Below are 24,130 nucleotides of genomic sequence, written 5' to 3' on the forward strand. Positions count from 1 at the left end.
TCACCTGTATTCATTGAACAATTATATTTCATATTTTGGTTTTAATTTGTGCAAAAACAGTTCAAGGTGCCACATGAACACAGAAAAAACAGTTTGCAGCAGTTGAGACTGAAAGCTTATTATATAGTTCAATAAAATGAGAGCAAGTGGATGTGTACATGACCACCATAGTGAGATGTGTAGCTCTAAGTCTAGAACAGGAAATAATGGCCATTCTAGAGTTTTGGGATTCACCGGTGATCTTCTGAGAGTAAGGGCTCCATGTATCTCAGAAGTTCAGCTTTACGGCCTGATAGAAATGTAAAGGCAATGTTCTCGCGTCAGTGGAGACTGCATTCACGTTAAACACTGCATATGTCGGCTCAATCAAAAATTACCTTTACATTTCTATCAAGCAATCTGTAACGCTTCAGTGATACAGACTGAATAGAGCCCCAGGTAGATGTTGTCCCTTACCACTGATCCAGGGTCAGACCAGTCTTAATCCTCCTTATGATTAACATTAGGATGTATGGTTGGCTAAACTGATCCTAGAAGAGAAGTTTTCACTTGGTGCGTCCTCTGTCCTCAATCCCCCTCCCCTCAATGCACCTCCTCTTTGGAAACGTGACTGTCCTTCCCTTGTTCCTGTGAAGGGAAGAATACACAGTCCATCTCCCCATCCCTTTCCTCCTGGGATAGATGGATGTTAGGGGAGGGTGTGGGGTGGGTCGGACATCCTTCCTCATCCCTCTCTTCCATCCCTCTCTCTTCCATCCCTCCACCCATACCAGTGAACTGGTTGAGTAAACTGAAGATGACTGTTCCAGCATTATGGACATGGACCGGGCCTGAGAGAGACACAGGCAGAGAGAAAGGGATATTAGATTCTATATTCATCATCAGCCTTATTCACTATGGTTCTTGAAACTAATCAACTTCCCATGCTAATCCCCCATGGACTTCAAAACATAATCTATGCAAAACTCCAAGTTAAACGACTGACGTGCATCTATAGGAAAAACCACAAGAGTAACTCCACCATATTTAGATTCCTTTTTAAATCAAGATCTTGGGGTCAAAATAATTATTTGTATGTATCCATAGTACCCATATTTGCTGCTGTAATAGGTGGTGGATCCACTGTCTGGTGCTGAATACTGGGCTGTGTCTCTCTGGCATTGTGTTGATGAGGTGGCTCTTTGGTCTTGTTAGGCGACGTTTCACTTACTCCCTTCATAAGAGCACAGAAATTCACCAGAAATCCAGAGTTATTGGAATACACAATTGTCAACAATGCCTATATAGGGTTTAGGTCAGGAACACACGAATGACTATGTGAACATTACACACACAATGTAGTAAGTTACCGTAGGTATTATACATACCTTGTTACAGAACTTGAGAGCTGGAAAATAACAGACACAAATCTATTAGTCAACACAGAAAACTGATGGTAAGCCGCTCATGGGTATTTCATCGATGATTCATCTATGATTGAAAGGGCAATGCTTTTTCATCTTACTCTGCATTTTAATGCTTTCTGGGTACATGTAGACACTAGAAACTGGTAAGTAGGTCTACACAGAGAGAGTGTTGCAATCTTTTAATTCAATTACATTCACAAGAAGCTACAGTTGGCTCCCAGTGCAGACCTATCCTGAGATTTAACATCAAAGTTTAATCCTTCCTCATCTCATTCTAGTGTCCAGAGAGAGTCTGCTCTAACACAATGATCTAACTACAGTTGAGACTGAACAGAGGAACACTGCCTTACCTTGTTTGAAACAGGCTTCATTTCCTGGGCGACGGATACATGACAGAATGATAACAGCTAGGATTCCAATGACCACCATAGGACACAAAATGGCTGCCAAGTGTTTGCTAGTGTCAGCTGGTGGGGAAAGGAGATGGAGAAACTACTGTATCTGTAGCTTCTCACATTTTCAATATATTCTGACTGTAATGAAAATAGCTGATGCACACACACACACACACACACACACACACACACACACACACACTCGAGCGCGCGCACACACACACACACACACACACACACCTGTGGTGTGATGAGTGGCGTTACCTGCTTGTGAGACTGGTGATCGTGGAGTGTCACAGCTGGATGAGACAGAGGTAAAGGACTCATCATGTAACATATCCATACACATTCACAGCCTGTCAACACTGAAGTGGGGCCAGTGAACTGAGAACTCTATTTAATATCCCAAATATCCATTACCACTAAGATATCTGACATTTCTTTGATACCAGATCTTCTGGTTGTATGAAGGTTATATACCATAAAATAATAACTTTGCCAGAAGTGGCCCTCCTGGCAGGAGAAGGCTTCAACCAGAGCCTGTTTATCAGTCTGGTTCCGGTATGTTTAAGTAGGGAGGATAAAAAAAGATAAAGACTCACTTAGGAGGTTGACAGCGTCCAGCGGAAGTCCTGCTGTGTTCAGAGGAAGTTCCTGTCTGGTTGTTTCTGATGCCCACTACTGTAATCAGAGCAGAGAGCACACAGGCAGGAAAACATCACATCTATCCACAGCCAAACACACTGATTCAATACCCAGAACCTGGCAAGGATACAATACAGTGAAGGAAGACATGCATAAGAGAAGGCCAGTGGGCAACACACACACTGTACTGTACCATTGCTAGGTGGCAGGGGAGGTGCGGGCAGCTGAGGGACCTTCTCACAGTCTCTACAGTTTCCTGTCTGGTCGTCTTTGTCGGTGCAGGTAAAACCAGCCTCACAGCGACATCTAGCGTTCGATACAGAAGTACACGGCTCATCCTCCACCAGGTGCAAATCTGACACACACACACACACACACACACCACAGCCAGAATAAAAGGTTTAGTACAGCTATTACATGGTAATAAATAGTGTCCATACTGTAGACATACCTTTATAACTTTTGGTAAGAAATGACAGGTATGGCATATGGAAATCATAAGAGGGCAGTTTATGGAGATAGGTGGGATGGACTGAGAGTAGCTGAGGGGTGGGTTTATGGAAATAGTTGGGATTGACAAAGTAGCTGAAGGGTGGGTTTATGGAAATAGGTGGGATTGACAGAGTAGCTGAGGGGTGGGTTTTAAAAAATCATGTTCTTTAATAGTTATGACTGAAAACAAAATGTATTAGTACTATCTATCAAAATCTAATGTATATCAAAATACCAAATGACTTTATTCCTGCTATGTAACCACTGCAAAAAAGAAAATCATTTTCTTCATCAATCTACACACAATACCCCACAATGACAAAGCCAAAACAGGTTTTTAGACATGTGCATCCTGTTTCCATTGATCATCCTTGAGATGTTTCTACAACTTGGATTGGAGTCCACCTGTGGTAAATTCAATTGACTGGACATGATTTGGAAAGGCACACACCTGTCTATATAAAGTCCCACAGTTGACAGTGCATGTCAGAGCAAAAACCAAGCCATGAGTTCGAAGGAAATGTATGTAGAGCTCCGTGACAGGATTGAGTCAAGGCACAGATCTGGGGAAGGGTACCAAAACGTTTCTGCAGCATTGAAGGTCCCCAAGAACACAGTGGCCTCTAACATTCTTAAATGGAAGAAGTTTGGAACCACCAACACTCTTCCTAGAGCTGGCCGCCCAGCTAAACTGAGCAATCGGGGGAGAATGGCCTTGGTCAGGGAGGTGACCAAGAACCCATGGTCACTCTGACAGAGCATCTGAGATCCTCTATGGTGATGGGAGAACCTTTCAGAAGGACAACCATCTCTGCAGCACTCCACCAATCAGGCCTTTATGGTAGAGTGGCCAGACGGATGCCACTCCTCAGTAAAAGGCACATGACAGCCCGCTTGGAGTTTGCCAAAAGGCAATTAAAGGATTCTCAGACCATGAGAAGATTCTCTCGTAAATGTGATATTTCATTTTTTAGTTTTAATAAATATGTCAACGTTTTTTACATTTTTGAACTGTTTTTACTTTGTCATGATGGGGTATTCTGTGTAGATTGATGGGCGAAAAAAACATTTTATACATTTTAGAATGAAGCTTTAACAGTGGATAAAGTCAAGGGGTCTGAATACATTACGAATGCACTGTACATACACTACTGTTCAAAAGTTCGGGGTCACTTAGAAATGTCCTTGTTTTTTAAAGGAAAGAACATTTTTTGTCCATTAAAATAATACAGTGTAAATATTGTTAATGTTGTAAATTACTATTGTAGCTGGAAATGGCTGATTTTTAATGGAATATCTACATAGGCGTACAGAGGCCCATTATCAGCAACCATCACTCCTGTATTCCAATGGCACGTTGTGTTAGCTAATCCAAGTTTATTATTTTAAAAGGTTAATTGATCATTAGAAAACCTTTTTGCAATTATGTTAGTACAGCTGAAAACGTTTGTTCTGATTAAAGAAGCAATAAAACTGGCCTTCTTTAGACCTGCTGAGTATCTGGAGCATCAGCATTTGTGGGTTCGATTACAGGCTCAAAATGGCCCCAAAAAACGACAATGATTTACAAACAATATACAGTTGAAGTATTTCCCACAAAATAAAGATGTTACATTGCTCTGTGAATGAGTTGTGTTCGTGTTTATGTACCATGTTTGCAGTCTTTGAAGCAGGAATGACAACTGGACTCAGCATTCAATCGTGTTGTGTAGGAACCATCTCGACAGGGAGAGCACTCTGAACAGGAACTCTGATAATGACCTGCGATAGAGAGGGGAGGTGAAACATTAAATCAGTGTATTGGTCGCATACACAGTTTAGCAAATGTTATAGCGGGTGCAGCGGAAATGCTTGTGTTACTAGCTCTTAACAACGCAGTAAAATGTCAAACAAGCAGTGGCGGTTCTAGACCTGTCACACCCTGACCTTAGATATCTCGGTATTCTTTATATTTTGGATAGGTCTGGGTGTGACTAGGGTGGGTACGCTAGTTTTTGTATTGTCTAGGGTTTTTGTATGTCTAGGGTTGTTGTAGGTCTAGGGGGTTTTGTATTTCTATGTTGGCCTGATATGGCTCTCAATCAGAGACAGCTGTTTATCATTGTCTCTGATTGGGGATCATATTTAGGCAGCCATTTCCCCTTTGTGTTTCTTGGAATCGTGTCTATGTATAGTTGCCTGTCAGCACTCGTTTGTATAGCTTCACGTGTCGTTTTGCTATTTTGTTTGTTCAGTGTTCATTCTTTAAATATATAAGAATGTACGCATACCACGCTGCGCCTTGGTCCGATCCTTGTCACGAACGTGACAAGACCATTTCAACTGGGGGGGCCAAGCTGGGGCCAGTTGTACTGTTAGAGGGGCCAGTCACATTAGACGTTATTGTTGTCAACGTTTTCTTCACTGCATTGCAGGCATTAGCAGGCAAAAGACCATGTTCATAATCATCATCGTTGCCACTGTCTAATAACGGATGTAAAAAAAGAACGATAGCAAAAATGAGTTATGTAAAAATGATTTCATACTCCACTTTCAGGGGGGCCACAAGGGGGTCCAAAATTGTTGTCACAGGGGCACTGGCCCCCCCTGGCCCCACCACAGAACCGCCACTGCAAACAAGTACACAAATAATTGAAGTGTTTTTTTTCAAAAATTCAAGAACCTCGGGACGAATCCAATCAACAACCCGAATGCAATCTATGCGTATGTACAGTAGACTGGAAGAATTTACACAATATATACCAACAATGATATGTACAGCAGTAGATATATTAGAATGAGCTATGTTGGGAATACAGTATTTAAATACTCAGTGTGAAACAGGAAGTGTCCAGTTGTTTGATGGCTGTAAGACATGGGACAGCAGATATGGAGTAAAGGAAATAAAGTTAGGAAAAAATATAGGGAAATGGGGCGATCGAGAGGACGAGTTAGAAAGAGAGGAGCAAGGAGAGAGTGAAGAGACAAGGAGAGTCAAGACATAAGAGAGCACCACAATAACAATACAAACTGATGGACGCTGCAGTTTTATAAATGTCCTGTAGTAGACTACATGAGTAGTGGATATCAGAACATAATGCTAAATATTTTAGACCCATAGACACACACACACATTCAGGTAACGTTTTAGTACACGGTCTGTTGCTGAGTGAGAAGATAGGGAGCAAAACGGCAGAGAGCAGAGAATAACAGGAAGAGATGGAGCGCACAGAGCGAGAGCCTGTTGGCCTCGTCTGCATACTAATGAAGGATGTGGTCATAGCACAGAGCTCCACTTTTCATCATGAGAAACTCTCTTGGTTTCCTCATGATTCCTAAGAGCCTGTGCGCACTCACACATTCTGAAAGGATCGGACTCACTATTAATGTAAAACATGGTTGATTTGTAGGATGATGTGGAGATGAGGGAACAAAAACAAGGGAACAATAAATCAAATAAAGATGATGGAGGGCATTTCTTTCTCACCTGGTGGACACAGTCTGCATTGTCTCCCTCCATCCATGTAATAGCTCTCTGTAGTCTGACGACACACAACACGAACACACAGTCTCATGAGGTCTACTGTCATAATGTTGTAACAGATGTCGAATGGTTCTAACAGCTTTCGTAAGCGGTCATAACAAATAATGAGAACGGACATAAAAAGGGTAAAATGGTTACCAGAGGATATGAGACTGCTAGGTGTGCAGACATCATTAGCACAGCCACAAATAACTGTTCCATCACCATTCTGTAAACGATGTTAAATCATTAACGATTTGTCATTTGAGTTCATTCAGTAACCTTTCTAATTAGGTATTAAAAGGTACACAACAAATAATGCCAGAAGATGTTACAAGGCTACATGTTAAAAATCTGTAAGTTTATCACAATTTGATGGTGACTGCACTAACTTACAGCTTTGAGCCTCATTTCAGTTCAAAATATATCAATGTAGAAACCTGTGTTGAAAACTACCAACACATAAAATAATCTAGTCTTACCTTTTGCACTGTAGAGACCACACCAAATGCCAAGCATTTGTTGTCTACAACTTCGACCCCCCCCCCTTCAACTATAATTATTTTAAGGTGTGTCTCGCTCTTCTCTACCCATCCTTTGCGTCATTATTTCCTTCACCTGTGACATCTTCCTCTCTTCCTGTCTCTCCCGCCCACTGTGTACTGACAGTGATGTTGTGATGTATTTATAAGCTAGAGACAGACAGGCAGACAAGACAGGCATGTCAGCAGGGTGACTAATGGTTCTGAACCAAAGTCTCATCATTTTCGACACATACTTTAAGATGTGAAAAACAGTTTGTCACAAACATTTTATCTCGCTGTCCTCGTAAAGTTAGTTTATCAGGCAGGTGGAGTTCAGGAAGTACAGACACACATAGCAGCCAACGCAAATGGGCTTCTAGCATAAACTCACCAAATCCACACAAAAAAACACACACACACAATCATATTGCTCAGCTGTATCTTTTATTCTTCATTCCATCTCTCTGTCAGTACACAGAGCTCTGCGTTGAACTCTCTGTCAGTACACAGAGCTCTGCATTGAACTCTCTGTCAGTACACAGAGCTCTGCGTTGAACTCTGTCAGTACACAGAGCTCTGCGTTGAACTCTCTGTCAGTACACAGAGCTCTGCGTTGAACTCTCTGTCAGTACACAGAGCTCTGCGTTGAACTCTCTGTCAGTACACAGAGCTCTGCGTTGAACTCTCTGTCAGTACACAGAGCTCTGCGTTGAACTCTCTGTCAGTACACAGAGCTCTGCGTTGAACTCTCTGTCAGTACACAGAGCTCTGCGTTGAACTCTCCGTCAGTACACAGAGCTCTGCGTTGAACTCTCCGTCAGTACACAGAGCTCTGCGTTGAACTCTCCGTCAGTACACAGAGCTCTGCGTTGAACTCTCCGTCAGTACACAGAGCTCTGCGTTGAACTCTCCGTCAGTACACAGAGCTCTGCGTTGAACTCTCCGTCAGTACACAGAGCTCTGCGTTGAACTCTCCGTCAGTACACAGAGCTCTGCGTTGAACTCTCCGTCAGTACACAGAGCTCTGCGTTGAACTCTCCGTCAGTACACAGAGCTCTGCGTTGAACTCTCCGTCAGTACACAGAGCTCTGTGATGAAGCACACATGTTCAAGGGGACAGTCCAGTTTCACAGAACTCACACCTCACCAAAACAAAAACCAAGGCCTGATTTACCAAGCAGTGCAATGTTTACACTTGCTCTTTTCGGAGGGAATTATAAGATGAGATACAAAGCTAGAAACAGAAAACAGACTTTACTTGTCCCTTGACCTTTTGTTCTATGACTCGTTCCCTTTTGAAAAGAGCAGGTTTAAACATGGCACTGGTGCAGATGCTTAGTAAATGAGGCCCTGGTGATTCCTAACAGTCTTCTCATTGACAACTCAGTCTATTCACCTGCATGCTCGCTCACTCAGGCCAGATGGAATTAGTTGATGGTAAAATATATGGACCGGAGAATACACTGGTCCTCACCGAGCAAGAGCATTGGCTCCTGGTCTACAAGAAACATTAAGGACCAATCAAATATCTCCATCCACATTAAAAGTTCTGCTATGTGCCAAATCCGGGAACCTGACACTAAGTATTTTTGACTGTGGACCTCCTTGCATTGCCAGTGTTTAAACATACAATATATCCAACATAGTGTTTTCCTTTAATGCATACAATATCATAGCAATCATACCATCATTATGTTAAAGCATTTGAGTAGTAATCTTTTTTTTTTTACACTTTGGTACCATTTTTAAAAAGAATTTACTTTCTAATCATATACACTCATGAAGAAAGTGGATTATTGTTGGAATATTAGAGCGATTATTGTACATCTTTGATTTATATATATACAGTATTTTAGAGATGGGAATCCAGTCAGCAGAACACATCACTGTATGGTCCCTACCACTCTAGTTTACAATGATTCAGTTATACCGTTAGCCTTCAGTTCAGTTGTGAAGAGGATATGAATTGGTCTATTGTCAGACAGACACTGGAAGACAGTGTGCATTTTAGGACTATTGTATTCTTCATGTTGTAAGTGAACCAGTAAAACTCTTTTTAAAAACCAAGGACATTAGAACACTCTCCTAAACATACACGCTGACTCATGCATACATACTGCAGAGACTCAGTCTCTCTGTGCGTGTAGTAAAATATACAAAGAAAAACATATTCTCACTATTTCTCCGCTGCCTTCTATTCTCCATTTTATTCTCCAGTTCTGGCCAAAGGGCAGGAAGGCTGGGGCCAGGAGTTTTACTGGCCATATGACCCGAGCAGAAAAAACCCAAGCATTATAACACAGGACCCTCAAACTCCACTCTGGACCTCAAAGCCAGGTCCACTGCATGTTTTCATTGTTCCCGTCTAATCAGGGACTGATTTAGACCTGGGACACCAGGTGGTGCAATTAGTAAATCAGGTAGAACAGAAAACCAGCAGGCTCTGGATCTTGTAGTGTAAGAGTTGAATACCCAGGTCTAGGACCGAGGTCATGTGGTCAGGAGAAACGCCCAAGGAATGGCATAACCAATACATAGCTTAAGACATGCATATACTTTTTTCATGGTTCCAAAACCTGTTCTTCACAACCTATATAATCGTTCAGAGAAAGCCTTGGAAACCCTTCTACAATATTAGAATATTGAGGTGTGACCAGCAGACGGCACCTGATTAAACATCTTCCTCATCAAACACAAATGAAATGAACTAAACTGAAGCCTCCATTTAGTTGTTGATAAAGAGATAGTATTTGTGAAGGAATCCTTGTGTTTTATTATTGAGTTATTAAATATTGTTTATCTGAGGTAAGAGAGTGTTTAACACTCAAAGTAAAGAGTTATTAAATATTGTTAATCTGAGGTAAGCGAGTGTTTTATGCTCAAAGTAATGCATATTTCAATGTCAAGGAAGAGGAACAAAAATGTATTGTACATCTACATTCTACTGTATAATAACATAGTGTATGTTGAATTAACAGAGAGGAAATCTACTCCTCAGCTCTAACAATTTCACTATTTTGCCACATCTACAAACATGAAGTGACAAGTGGAGAAAATAAAATAAGTTTTCCTTCAATAATTGTTTACATTCGTGACGTGTACGAGTTCGAATTATTACAGATGTAGAATCTTAATTTGAGCCAGTTTGCTACAGCAGGAAAAAATTCTGCAGCAACAGGAAATGTGATTTATTACGTTGATTATAATTAATGGCCAATTTTGTAGGGATTGATGCATTTTTCATTACGGAAAATCAAGTCTGAAATTTCAAAGTGGAAATTACAAACTTTAGAAGCCTTTTTAGAACAGGAATAATCTCAGCCACAAAAGTGATCAAATTAAGATCCTACATCTGTACATATCATTCATATTCTTCTGTTACATTAAATACTGTTATTACTGCTGTTACTGCTGTATTATTGAATATACATATTTGCTTTGCTCTTTCTTTATAAACGTCTAACTTTTAAGCTCAAAAATAGGTTAGGCCATATCAAGCACCGTGTCAGATAGCTTTTCAGCATCAGTATTTAGTACTTATATAACAATGTTTCAGCAATATTTCTCAAAGTTAATTCAGATTGCTTGTTTTCAGTTGCTTTGACACTCAAGTAGCAAACATAAATTATCTCAGCAGGTCATCATTCTATCCATCAATTCATTAATCTGTCAATCTATCCGTACTGTACATTCATCTGTCTGTCTGTCTATTTGTTCATCTGTGGACATTCTGTGGACATTCTGTCTTTTATAGCCTGTTCATCAATCTTCCATTTCTCTCTGATACAATACTACTGATGCATTTGAGTCCTTACCAACCAGATCAGACTACAGCACATAGAAATAGAGAGTACAGAACAGATACACAAATCTCTCATATCCGAGCCTACCTATCTCCCTGCTGGAGGACAGAGTAGAAGGGCCTTCCTCTGCTCTCTGCTGCTGGAAACTAAACAAAACATTAGTATACAATACAGCTCGTAGGTGTAACAACACTTGGGTGTCAATGCCCTTTGTCATATGTATCCCTCTCCCTGTGTCAGTGACAGAGACACACAGAGATCAGGGCAAGGCCCCAGAGCTGACCTCAGATCAGCTTTAACAGAGTATTTACACTATTCACACTGCACTACCACATATAGGGCCGACACAGAGCCTATGACTAGCCTGGTACCAGATCATTATGTGCTCTAGCGAACCTTTCTCACCATAGTTGCCATTTACTCGACACAGTAAAATGGTATTACATTCTAATTACAATAAAACTACTTTTGGGGTTCTTTGGGATTCAGTGAAACAAGCACCACTATGTGACATTTAGTACCAGTTGTGTTGAAGAAAGAATACAATGTTACACAATGTTATCCAATAATTCCTTAGTAAATACCAGGTAAGTGAAACAGGACGGTAAAATAATGTTACCATGACAACCTGTCTGGTGTCAACAAAAGGGCAGAGAGGGGCAGGCATTTGTTTCAAAATGTGAGTTCAGAATCACACACAGGGATATCATTGTCGCCATCTGAGTGACTGCATCTTAGAGTTTAGTTTACTATTTGACTTTTTTTCTAGTTTTCATTGATACATATGAATGAAGTGTAGAAGTCTTGATAAAATGAGTGATGTGATATTATTTTAGTCCGTTTGAATAACTATGATACAGTACAGTAATGTTATATTTCTGTTTTGTTGCTAATAAAGTGATTCATCTGGAGTTTCTCTCTCTTGCCAACTGGGCTTTGCTTTGTAAATTTTCTCTGGCTATCTAGTCCGATTTCAGAGCACGCTCATCTGATGAATTTACTAACGCTCAACACACATTGAATATGGCCGGTGTCAGTAAACGTAGGCAAAAAAGCGTAATGAAATTGTTGCCAGCATCACAGTTACAGTCACCAACACTCTGGATAACAAAAACAGCCTAACCAGCTCTGCTAGAATGAGTAAAATGGTTCGAGTGCGGTGTTCTCTCATTTTTGTCTGGAAGAAGCTCGCAAGCTAGCCAACGTTTGTCTGTTAGCTTGGGTGTTTGCCTGCCGTTGTGAGGTCAGAAGGCTCGGATCAACCCTACTCCTCGGCCAGAGCGAAACACTCCGAATTTACGAACGGACAATCTGACAACGCTTTGAAATTACGAACTTCCAGAGGGCACTCTGGCACTCCAGTGAATTTACGAACACACCCTAAGGCTTATATTTACTGTGTTATACTTCTAGGTGAGTTTGAAAACAACACTCATAATGTTGCAACAGGACAGCACACTGTTAGAATGATCTGCTATGCTAGGCTGACATGAATGTATTGATGTGTGTGTGTGTGTGGTGTGTTTATCATTATGGCTGTGTGGAAATGGATCATGCTATAGGAGTTATTACCATGGTTCTCTGTAGTACCAACAACTACCTTAAGAGTACACGCTAGCCTACAACTCATATGAGTTCATTCAAATATTGCTCATATGTTTCTATGAGGTGTTCTCAATTCAAGTTGTGTATTTCAATCCATTACCTCGTTACCTTTGCTCTGTTAAACAGTGGGTTCTTATGTACAGACTTCCATGGTGCTAGTAATACCACTTTCCAGTAGAGGGGACTAAAAGCTGTTGGAAACACAACACTACACCCTCGCTAAAACAGATTGATCTGCCACGTTCCTATATTGAGGCTTGTGAATGAAGATAGCTTGAAGAAAATAAAAAATAGACTAATCTAGTGGTTAGAATGTAAATATGGCGTTGCTATAGGGACGGCGGAGTGTTGAGTGGTGCTGTGGTTGGATGGAATGACGGTCATGTGATGGAGGTGGTCTTGATAGGTCATGATCTGGGAGGAGAGTTGGAGAGAGGAGGCGACGCTGTTGTCCCTTCCTTCTCAGCCTGGTCAACTCTCTCCTCACCAGCCACAGGAGAGCCAGGCTTACTATAAAGAGAGCGGGCAAGAGAGCGAGAGAAAGAGAGAGAAAGAGAGGTAGAGCCAGAGAGAGAAAGAGAGGTAGAGCCAGAGAGAGAAAGAAGACCATTTTAGGGGGAATGCATAATTTAGACAATAACAGGTATACAGTAGGCACAAGAATACGTTTAAAACGTGGTCAAAGAAAATGTACAGATTACTGTAAACTACTGTAGGTCATTAAAAGTGAGCCAAAGAGAAACCCGTGAGAGAGAGAAGTGAATGCCGGTGGCAGAGAGGGAGGGAGTGAGTGTACCTGTCCCCACTCTGGGTGATGAGTCTCCTGCAGGTCTCCATCTGCACATCCAGGCCTCTCTTCATAGAACACATCTCCATGTATTCATGTAGGTGACGGTTCATATCACTCTTAGCTGTAGCCAAGTCATACTGGGGAGAAACACATCACTCTTAGCTGTAGCCGTGTCATACTGGGGAGAAACACATCACACTTAGCTGTAGCCAAGTCATACTGGGGAGAAACACATCACTCTTAGCTATAGCTGAGTCATACTGGGGAGAAACACATCACTCTTAGCTGTAGCCAAGTCATACTGGGGAGAAACACATCACTCTTAGCTGTAGCCAAGTCATAGTGGGGAGAAACACATCACTCTTAGCTGTAGCCAAGTCATAGTGGGGAGAAACACATCACTCTTAGCTGTAGCCAAGTCATACTGGGGAGAAACACATCACTCTTAGCTATAGCTGAGTCATACTGGAGAGAAACACATCACTCTTAGCTGTAGCCGAGTCATACTGGAGAGAAACACATCACTCTTAGCTGTAGCCAAGTCATACCGGGGAGAAACACATCACTCTTAGCTGTAGCCGAGTCATACTGGGGAGAAACACATCACTCTTAGCTGTAGCCAAGTCATACTGGGGAGAAACACATCACTCTTAGCTGTAGCCAAGTCATACTGGGGAGAAACACATCACTCTTAGCTGTAGCCAAGTCATAGTGGGGAGAAACACATCACTCTTAGCTGTAGCCGAGTCATACTGGAGAGAAACACATCACTCTTAGCTATAGCTGAGTCATACTGGAGAGAAACACATCACTCTTAGCTGTAGCCGAGTCATACTGGAGAGAAACACATCACTCTTAGCTGTAGCCAAGTCATACCGGGGAGAAACACATCACTCTTAGCTGTAGCCGAGTCATACTGGGGAGAAACACATCACTCTTAGCTGTAGCCAAGTCATACTGGGGAGAAACACATCACTCTTAGCTGTAGCCAAGTCATACTGGGGAGAAACACATCACTCTTAGCTGTAGCCGAGTCATACTGGAGAGAAACACATCACTCTTAGCTGTAGCCAAGTCATACTGGGGAGAAACACATCACTCTTAGCTGTAGCCGAGTCATACTGGGGAGAAACACATCACTCTTAGCTGTAGCCGAGTCATACTGGGGAGAAACACATCACTCTTAGCTGTAGCCGAGTCATACTGGGGAGAAACACATCACTCTTAGCTGTAGCCAAGTCATACTGGGGAGAAACACATCACTCTTAGCTGTAGCCAAGTCATACTGGGGAGAAACACATCACTCTTAGCTGTAGCCGAGTCATACTGGGGAGAAACACATCACTCTTAGCTGTAGCCGAGTCATACTGGGGAGAAACACATCACTCTTAGCTGTAGCCAAGTCATACTGGGGAGAAACACATCACTCTTAGCTGTAGTTAAGTCATACTGGGGAGAAACACATCACTCTTAGCTATAGTTAAGTCATACTGGGGAGAAACACATCACTCTTAGCTGTAGTTAAGTCATACTGGGGAGAAACACATCACTCTTAGCTGTAGCCGAGTCATACTGGGGAGAAACACATCACTCTTAGCTGTAGCCAAGTCATACTGGAGAGAAACACATCACTCTTAGCTGTAGTTAAGTCATACTGGAGAGAAACACATCACTCTTAGCTATAGCTGAGTCATACTGGGGAGAAACACATCACTCTTAGCTGTAGCCAAGTCATACTGGGGAGAAACACATCACTCTTAGCTGTAGCCGTGTCATACTGGGGAGAAACACATCACTCTTAGCTGTAGCCGAGTCATACTGGGGAGAAACACATCACTCTTAGCTGTAGTTAAGTCATACTGGAGAGAAACACATCACTCTTAGCTATAGCTGAGTCATACTGGGGAGAAACACATCACTCTTAGCTGTAGCCAAGTCATACTGGGGAGAAACACATCACTCTTAGCTGTAGCCAAGTCATACTGGAGAGAAACACATCACTCTTAGCTGTAGCCAAGTCATACTGGGGAGAAACACATCACTCTTAGCTGTAGCCAAGTCATACTGGGGAGAAACACATCACTCTTAGCTGTAGCCGAGTCATACTGGGGAGAAACACATCACTCTTAGCTGTAGCCGAGTCATACTGGGGAGAAACACATCACTCTTAGCTGTAGTTAAGTCATACTGGGGAGAAACACATCACTCTTAGCTGTAGTTAAGTCATACTGGAGAGAAACACATCACTCTTAGCTATAGCTGAGTCATACTGGGGAGAAACACATCACTCTTAGCTGTAGCTGAGTCATACTGGGGAGAAACACATCACTCTTAGCTGTAGCCGAGTCATACTGGGGAGAAACACATCACTCTTAGCTGTAGTTAAGTCATACTGGAGAGAAACACATCACTCTTAGCTATAGCTGAGTCATACTGGGGAGAAACACATCACTCTTAGCTGTAGCTGAGTCATACTGGGGAGAAACACATCACTCTTAGCTGTAGTTAAGTCATACTGGAGAGAAACACATCACTCTTAGCTATAGCTGAGTCATACTGGGGAGAAACACATCACTCTTAGCTATAGCTGAGTCATACTGGGGAGAAACACATCACTCTTAGCTGTAGTTAAGTCATACTGGGGAGAAACACATCACTCTTAGCTATAGCTGAGTCATACTGGGGAGAAACACATCACTCTTAGCTGTAGTTAAGTCATACTGGGGAGAAACACATCACTCTTAGCTATAGTTAAGTCATACTGGGGAGAAACACATCACTCTTAGCTATAGCTGAGTCATACTGGGGAGAAACACATCACTCTTAGCTGTAGTTAAGTCATACTGGGGAGAAACACATCACTCTTAGCTGTAGCCAAGTCATACTGGGGAGAAACACATCACTCTTAGCTGTAGCCAAGTCATACTGGGGAGAAACACATCACTCTTAGCTGTAGCCAAGTCATACTGGGGAGAAACACATCACTCTTAGCTGTAGCCAAGTCATACTGGGGAGAAACACATCACTCTTAGCTGTAGTTAAGTCATACTGGAGAGAAACACATCACTCTTAGCTATAGCTGAGTCATACTGGGGAGAAACACATCACTCTTAGCTGTAGTTAAGTCATACTGGAGAGAAACACATCACTCTTAGCTATAGCTGAGTCATACTGGGGAGAAACACATCACTCTTAGCTGTAGCCAAGTCATACTAGGGAGAAACACATCACTCTTAGCTGTAGCCAAGTCATACTGGGGAGAAACACATCACTCTTAGCTGTAGCCGAGTCATACTGGGGAGAAACACATCACTCTTAGCTGTAGCCGTGTCATACTGGGGAGAAACACATCACTCTTAGCTGTAGCCAAGTCATACTGGGGAGAAACACATCACTCTTAGCTGTAGCCGAGTCATACTGGGGAGAAACACATCACTCTTAGCTGTAGCTGAGTCATACTGGGGAGAAACACATCACTCTTAGCTGTAGTTAAGTCATACTGGAGAGAAACACATCACTCTTAGCTATAGCTGAGTCATACTGGGGAGAAACACATCACTCTTAGCTGTAGCCAAGTCATACTGGGGAGAAACACATCACTCTTAGCTGTAGTTAAGTCATACTGGAGAGAAACACATCACTCTTAGCTATAGCTGAGTCATACTGGGGAGAAACACATCACTCTTAGCTGTAGCAGAGTCATACTGGGGAGAAACACATCACTCTTAGCTGTAGCAGAGTCATACTGGGGAGAAACACACTGTCAAACATTAACCTAGCCCTAGACCCCCCCCCCCACACACACACACCTCAATCTGGTCAATGGTCTCTTGGTATTCTTTCTCCCTGGATTTGAATAAGTCCTCAGTGTCATTGATCACCTTCTCCAGACACTGGTCTTCCTGCTGAGAGGGCGAGGGAGAAGGAAGGAAGGAGGGGAGAGAAGGAAGGAAGGAGAGAAGGAAGGAAGGAAGGAGAGGGGAAGACAGAGAGTGGGGAATGGAAAAAAATGGAAGTGCTCTAGCTCTATTCAAAATAATTTCCTGGAAAATACAAATTGACAATACTATAATCTGAGTAACTGTGAATACAGAAACTCCTGATAAATGTCTATGTAATGTTGTGTAGCCTCTGCATAAAGATATCCATACAAATCATTAAAACAATATAACTACTTGGACAAAGGTATTGCATTATGTCATCAATGTGTACTTATGAGAGGTTGAAGGTACTACTTCCAAGGCTCTAACATTAGTTAACCCCATAGAGTTACTATGGAATACCTAAACATCAACATTCTAAAGCGCACCATACCTCTCCTGGCTGGTGGGTGGTCTCTGGAGCCAGAGTGCATCCTGGGAAGTCCTCCCACAGCAGCAGAGTCTCCTCTGTCTCCTCCCAGGCTAAGCTGTCACAGTCATCTTCAAACTCACACTCCCGCCTGCAACACACACAAATGTTTATTTATTAACGTTTGTTTGGCCTCTGGAGAAAATGCTCATGGAAGCTTCCTTCTTATCAGTCTAATACCTATACTATGGTAGAGTATTGACAGTGTAGAAGCTGGTTGTACCTGTAGACGCCTGATAAGAGAAACTACACATGTAACAAACACCAGTCCTGTAATGTTACTCACAGCTGGTTGAGCATCCTCTGCATTTCCTCATTGATCTGATTGGCTGACGAGCCACAGAGCTCCTCCTCTCTGGGCAGGCCCCCATCGCTCTCCGAGGTGCTGATAGTCTCATCACCCTCACTACTGTTGACGGACAGCGGGGTCTGTTTCCGGGGGCGACAGTTGATGGCAGACTGGGTGTTAGGGACCTAGGAGTGGAAAGAGAGACTTAGACAGACAAACAGAGAGAGAGAGAGAGACACAGACAGACTGACACAGACAGACACCGTCAGACAGAAAGACAGACAGACTACCTGATACATCTGGATGACATCCTCACAGTTCCTCTGCTGGGCCAAGTCACACAGGCGAGCCGTGATGTCGATGCGTCTACAGATGTCCATGTCCACCTTCATGGCCTTCTCCTGGATCTTACTGTCCAGATCAGACATGTTCTACACAGAAAGAGAGATGGTTACGGTCTCCTAGTAACAGTTATCATCCTAACCAGACCAGGAGTGATCTCTGTGTAGAGTGTGAGAAACAGACTGGGGAACCCAGTGGGACAGGAGAATGAACCAGACAATATTGAGGGTGAAAAGGGTCATCGATGAGTAGATGATTTGTGTGCAGTCAGATCAGGACAGTATGAGGCTGTGTGTATATAGGAGAAAGATGTATACCAGTTGTTGATGATGGTTCTGTTAGGTGTGAATGGCAACATGAGATGGCGCCAATAGAGATGGCAGCTTCACTTCAAGTCCTTAGGAAACTGTGCAGTATTTTGTTTTTTTATGCATTATTTCTTACATTGTTAGCAGTCGATTGCAGTACATGAGCGAGTAACACACTCGACCACTATTACTCTAACTTCCATATCAAACATCTCCAATAGAAAATCAAATCAAGAGTCGGCTTTCTATTCCGCAACAAAGCCTCCTTCACTCACGCCGCCAAACTTACCCTAGTAAAACTGACTATCCTACCGATCCTCGACTTCGGCGATGTCATCTACAAAATTGCTTCCAACACTCTACTCAGCAAACTGGATGCAGTTTATCACAGTGCCATCCGTTTTGTCACTAAAGCACCTTATACCACCCACCACTGCGACTTGTATGCTCTAGTCGGCTGGCCCTCGCTACATATTCGTCGCCAGACCCACTGGCTCCAGGTCATCTACAAGTCCATGCTAGGTAAAGCTCCGCCTTATCTCAGTTCACTGGTCACGATGGCAACACCCATCCGTAGCACGCGCTCCAGCAGGTGTATCTCACTGATCATCCCTAAAGCCAACACCTCATTTGGCCGCCTTTCGTTCCAGTACTCTGCTGCCTGTGACTGGAACGAATTGCAAAAATCCCTGAAGTTGGAGACTTTTATCTCCCTCGCCAACTTCAAACATCTGCTATCTGAGCAGATAACCGATCGCTGCAGCTATACATAGTCTATTGGTAAATAGCCCACCCATTTTCACCTATTTTTCTACTGTGTTATTGACTTGTTAATTGTTTACTCCATGTGTAACTCTGTGTTGTCTGTTCACACTGCTATGCTTTATCTTGGCCAGGTCGCAGTTGCAAATGAGAACTTGTTCTCAACTAGCCTACCTGGTTAAATAAAGGTGAAATAAAAATAAATAAAAAATAAATTACTCTAACTTCCGCGATGCATACAAGGCCCTCCCCCGCCCTCCTTTTGGAAAATCTGACCATGACTCCATCTTGTTGCTCCCCTCCTATAGTCAGAAAGTAAAACAGGGGGCGTCTGTGCTTAGGTCTATCCAAAGCTGGTCTGACCAATCGGATTCCATGCTTCAAGATTGCTTCGATCACATCGACTGGGATATGTTCAAGATAGCCTCAGACAATAACATTGACGTATACGCTGACTCGGTGAGCGAGTTTATAAGGAAGTGTATAGGAGATGTTGTACCCACTGGGACTATTAAAACCTTCCCTAACCAGAAACCGTGGATTGATGGCAGCATTCACGCAAAACTGAAAGCATGTACACCGCATTTAATCATGACAAGGCGACTGGAAACATGGCCAAATACAAACAGTGCAGTTATTCCGTCCGTAAGGCAATCAAGCAAGCAAAGAGTCAGTATAGAGACAAAGTGGAGTTGTAATTCAACGGCTCAAACACGAGACGTATGTGGCAGGGTCTACAGACAATCATGGATTACAAAAAGAAAACCAACCCCGTCGCGGACATCGACTTCTTGCTCCCAGACAAATTAAACAACTTCTTTGTGCATTTTGAGGACAATACAGTGCAACTGACACGGCCTGCTACCAAAGACTGTGGGCTCTCCTTCTCTGTGGCCGATGTTTAAATGTTTTACTCACGAGTTAACACTCGCGAGGCTGCTGGCCCAGACAGCATCCCCAGCCGCGCCCTCAGAGCATGAGTAGACCAGCTGGCTGGTGTGTTTATGGACATATTCAATCAATCCCTATCCCAGTCTGCTGTCACCACATGCTTCAAGATGGCCACCATTGTTCCTGTTCCCGAGAAAGCTAAGGTAACTGAACTTAATGACTATCGCCCCGTAGCACTCACGTCTGTCATCATGAAGTGCTTTAAGAGACTAGTCAAGGATCATATCACCTCCACCCGACCTGACACCCCACTCCCATTTGCTTACCGCCCCAATAGGGCCACAGACGATGCAATCACCATCACACTGCAAAATCACATCTGGACAAGAGGAATACCTATGTAAGAATGCTGTTCATTGACTACAACTCAGCATTCAATACCATAATACCCTCCAAACTCATCATTAAGCTCGAGACCCTGGGTGTCAACCCCGACCTGTGCAACTGGGTCCTGGACTTCCTGACGGGCCGCCCCCAGGTGGTGAAGGTAGGAAACAACATCTCCACTCCGTTGATCCTCAACACTGGGGCCCCACAAGGGTGCGTTCTCAGCCCTCTCCTGTACTCCCTGTTCACCCACGACTGCGTGGCCATGCACGCTTCCAACTCAATCATCAAGTTTGCAGATGACACTACAGCGGTAGGCTTGATTACCAACAACGACGAGGCAGCCTACAGGGAGGAGGTGAGGGCTCTGGGAGTGTGGTGCCAGGAAAATAACCTCTCACTCAACGTCAACAAAACAAAAGGAGATGATTGTGGACTTCAGGAAACAGCAAAGGGAGCACCCCCCTATCCACATCGACAGGACAGCAGTGGAGAAGGTGGAAAGTTTTAAGTTCCTCGGTGTACATATTACCGACAAACTGAAATGATCCACGCACACAGACAGTGTGGTGAAGAAGGCGCAACATCGCCTCTTCAACCTCAGGAAGCTGAAAAAAATTGGGCTCGTCACCAAAAACCCTCAATAACTTTTACAGGTGCACAATCGAGAGCATCCTGTCGGGCTGTATCACCGCCTGGTACGGCAACTGCACCCCCCACAACCGCAGGGCTCTCCAGTGGGTGATGCGGTCTGCACAACGCATCACTGGGGGCAAACTACCTGCCCTCCAGGACACCTACAACACCCGATGTCACAGGAAGGCAAAAAGATCAAAGCCAATAACCACCTGAGCCTCTAATTGTTCACCCTGCTTCCATCCAGAAGGCGAGGTCAGTACAGGTGCATCAAAGCTGGGACAGGAACGAACCACCCTTGCTGTCTCTGCCTGGCCGGTTCCCCTCTTTCCACTGGGATTCTCTGCCTCTAACCCTATTACAGGGGCTGAGTCACTGGCTTGCTGGGGCTCTCTCATGCCGTCCCTGAGGGGGTGCGTCACCTGAGTGGGTTGATTCACTGATGTGGTCATCCTGTCTGGGTTGGCGCCCCCCCCCCCTTGGGTTGTGCCGTGGCGGAGATCTTTGCGGGCTATACTCAGCTTTGTCTCAGGATGGTAAGTTGGTGGTTGAAGATATCCCTCCAGTGGTGTGGGGGCTGTGCTTTGGCATAGTGGGTGGGGTTATATCCTTCCTGTTTGGCCCTGTCCGGGGTGTCCTCGGGTGGGGCCACAGTGTCTCCTGACCCCTCCTGTCTCAGCCTTCAGTATTTATGCTGCAGTAGTTTATGTGTCGGGGGCTGGGGTCAGTTTGTTATATCTGGAGTACTTCTCCTGTCCAATTCGGTGTCCTGTGTGAATCTAAGTGTGCGTTCTCTAATTCTCTCCTTCTCTCTCTCGGAGGACCTGAGCCCTAGGACCATGCCCCAGGACTACCTGACATGATGACTCCTTGCTGTCCCCAGTCCACCTGGCCGTGCTGCTGCTCCAGTTTCAACTGAACCGCGGCCCTAGGACCATGCCCCAGGACTACTTGACATGATGACTCCTTGCTGTCCCCAGTCCACCTGGCCGTGCTGCTGCTCCAGTTTCAACTGTTCTGCCTTATTATTATTCGACCATGCTGGTCATTTATGAACATTTGAACATCTTGGCCATGTTCTGTTATAATCTCTACCCGGCACAGCCAGAAGAGGACTGGCCACCCCACATAGCCTGGTTCCTCTCTAGGTTTCTTCCTAGGTTTTGGCTTTTCTAGGGAGTTTTTCCTAGCCACCGTGCTTCTACACCTGCATTGCTTGCTGTTTGGGGTTTTAGGCTGGGTTTCTGTACAGCACTTTGAGATATCAGCTGATGTACGAAGGGCTATATAAATAAATTTGATTTGATTTGATTTGACAGAGAGATAGAAGCTGTTTTTCAATCTCAAGGTCATCAGATTATTAAACAGCCACCACTACCACAGAGAGGCGGCTGTCTACCTACAGACTTGATATCACTGGCCACTTTAATAAATGGAACACTAGTCACTTTAATAATGCTACTTTAAGAATGTTTACATATCTCACATTACTCATCTCATATGTATATATTGTATCCTTCACTATCCATTCTTTACTATCTATTGCATCTTAGCCACTCTGTCACTGCGCATCCACATATTTTATACTTATGTATTCTCATCCCATTACCTTTGTGTATTAGGTTTTGTTGTGGAATTGTTATATATGACCTGTTAGTTACTGCTGCAGATCTAGAAGCATAAGCATTTCTCTACACTCGCAATAACATCTGCTAACCATGTGTATGTGACCAACACAATTGGATTGGATAAGAGAAGGTGCATATTGAGAGGAACTTTGTGGATGTAGACTCACGTTGCTCATGAGGCCTTTGAAGAGCACCAGTTCAGACTTCAGCTGCTGCACTCTGACAGCCAACTCATCCTGACAGCCCTCACTCTCCTGGAGGTCCTACAAACAAAACACACACATAATCATGAGATGCATGTACCTGTGTGCATGGACATGCGCACACAGACGCACGCACACAGACACACACAACACCACCACTCACACACATCCTGCAAACCAGCTCAGCCCCTACTTTCTGGAAAATACCAGATTATATAGTATATTAACCATCTCAGGGTAGAGACAAACAGTAAAACATTCTATATTGACCAATTTACAGTAGGGCCAAACAGTAAAACATTCTATATTGACCAACTCAGGGTAGGGCCAAACAGTAAAACATTCTATATTGACCAACTCAGGGTAGGACCAAACAGTAAAACATTCTATATTGACCAATTTACAGTAGGGCCAAAGAGTAAAACATTCTATATTGACCAACTCAGGGTAGGGTCAAACAGTAAAACATTCTATATTGACCAACTCAGGGTAGGGTCAAACAGTAAAACATTCTATATTGACCAATTTACAGTAGGGCCAAACAGTAAAACATTCTATATTGACCATCTCAGGGTAGGGTCAAACAGTAAAACATTCTATATTGACCATCTCAGGGTAGGGACAAACAGTAAAACATTCTATATTGACCAACTCAGGGTAGGGTCAAACAGTAAAACATTCTATATTGACCAATTTACAATAGGGCCAAACAGTAAAACATTCTATATTGACCAACTCAGGGTAGGGTCAAACAGTAAAACATTCTATATTGACCATCTCAGGGTAGGGTCAAACAGTAAAACATTCTATATTGACCATCTCAGGGTAGGGTCAAACAGTAAAACATTCTATATTGACCAATTTACAGTAGGGCCAAACAGTAAAACATTCTATATTGACCAACTCAGGGTAGGGTCAAACAGTAAAACATTCTATATTGACCAATTTACAGTATGGCCAAACAGTAAAACAATCTATATTGACCAACTCAGGGTAGGGTCAAACAGTAAAACATTCTATATTGACCAACTCAGGGTAGGGTCAAACAGTAAAACATTCTATATTAACCATCTCAGGGTAGGGTCAAACAGTAAAACATTATATATTGACCAATTTACAGTATGGCCAAACAGTAAAACATTCTATATTGACCAATTTACAGTAGGGCCAAA

At 43.3% G+C, this 24,130-nt stretch overlaps 2 protein-coding genes across 8 annotated transcripts in view; both read right to left on the bottom strand.

Moving 5' to 3' along the window:
• Nucleotides 1-21: 21 nt before the first annotated feature.
• On the bottom strand, nt 22-7,024 carry LOC135520592 (tumor necrosis factor receptor superfamily member 5-like). Of its 3 annotated transcripts, none has more exons than XM_064946251.1 (11): nt 6,923-7,024; nt 6,600-6,669; nt 6,405-6,459; nt 4,589-4,699; nt 2,640-2,801; nt 2,404-2,479; nt 2,042-2,100; nt 1,757-1,873; nt 1,368-1,387; nt 1,090-1,213; nt 22-830 (listed from the first exon to the last, which is right to left on the bottom strand). In XM_064946251.1, the coding sequence occupies exons 2-11, from the start codon at nt 6,666-6,668 to the stop codon at nt 583-585; spliced, it is 1,041 nt and encodes a 346-aa protein (XP_064802323.1). In that variant the 5' UTR covers nt 6,669; nt 6,923-7,024; the 3' UTR covers nt 22-582. The 3 variants fall into 3 exon arrangements, with proteins under 3 accessions (XP_064802323.1, XP_064802324.1, XP_064802322.1); XM_064946252.1 differs by having other exon boundaries at nt 2,066-2,100; nt 2,404-2,482; XM_064946250.1 differs by having other exon boundaries at nt 2,404-2,482.
• Nucleotides 7,025-8,600: 1,576 nt separating this feature from the next.
• Nucleotides 8,601-24,130, bottom strand: part of LOC135520594 (non-homologous end joining factor IFFO1-like) — a 36,672-nt gene continuing 21,142 nt past the window's right edge. For 3 of the 5 annotated variants that reach the window (XM_064946260.1, XM_064946259.1, XM_064946258.1), the window contains 7 exons: nt 22,923-23,018; nt 18,092-18,232; nt 17,799-17,986; nt 17,477-17,603; nt 16,972-17,067; nt 13,169-13,299; nt 8,601-12,882 (listed from right to left, as the gene is read on the bottom strand). In XM_064946260.1, the coding sequence (XP_064802332.1) occupies nt 12,780-12,882; nt 13,169-13,299; nt 16,972-17,067; nt 17,477-17,603; nt 17,799-17,986; nt 18,092-18,232; nt 22,923-23,018 (882 nt within the window). In that variant the 3' untranslated portion in view covers nt 8,601-12,779. The other 2 variants (XM_064946261.1, XM_064946262.1) reach the window with 2 other exon arrangements.

The sequence above is a fragment of the Oncorhynchus masou genome, chromosome 29, assembly GCF_036934945.1.
Source record: "Oncorhynchus masou masou isolate Uvic2021 chromosome 29, UVic_Omas_1.1, whole genome shotgun sequence".
NCBI lineage: Eukaryota > Metazoa > Chordata > Actinopteri > Salmoniformes > Salmonidae > Oncorhynchus > Oncorhynchus masou.

Coding starts and splice junctions, on each gene's coding strand:
- LOC135520592 (XM_064946250.1), bottom strand. CDS start 6,668: ATGGTGATGGAACAGTTATTTGTGGCTGTGCTAATGATGTCTGCACAC. Junction 1,874..2,041: donor CGCCACTCATCACACCACAG/GTGTGTGTGTGT, acceptor TTTCCCCACCAG/CTGACACTAGCAAACACTTG. Junction 1,388..1,756: donor TGAAGCCTGTTTCAAACAAG/GTAAGGCAGTGT, acceptor GTTATTTTCCAG/CTCTCAAGTTCTGTAACAAG.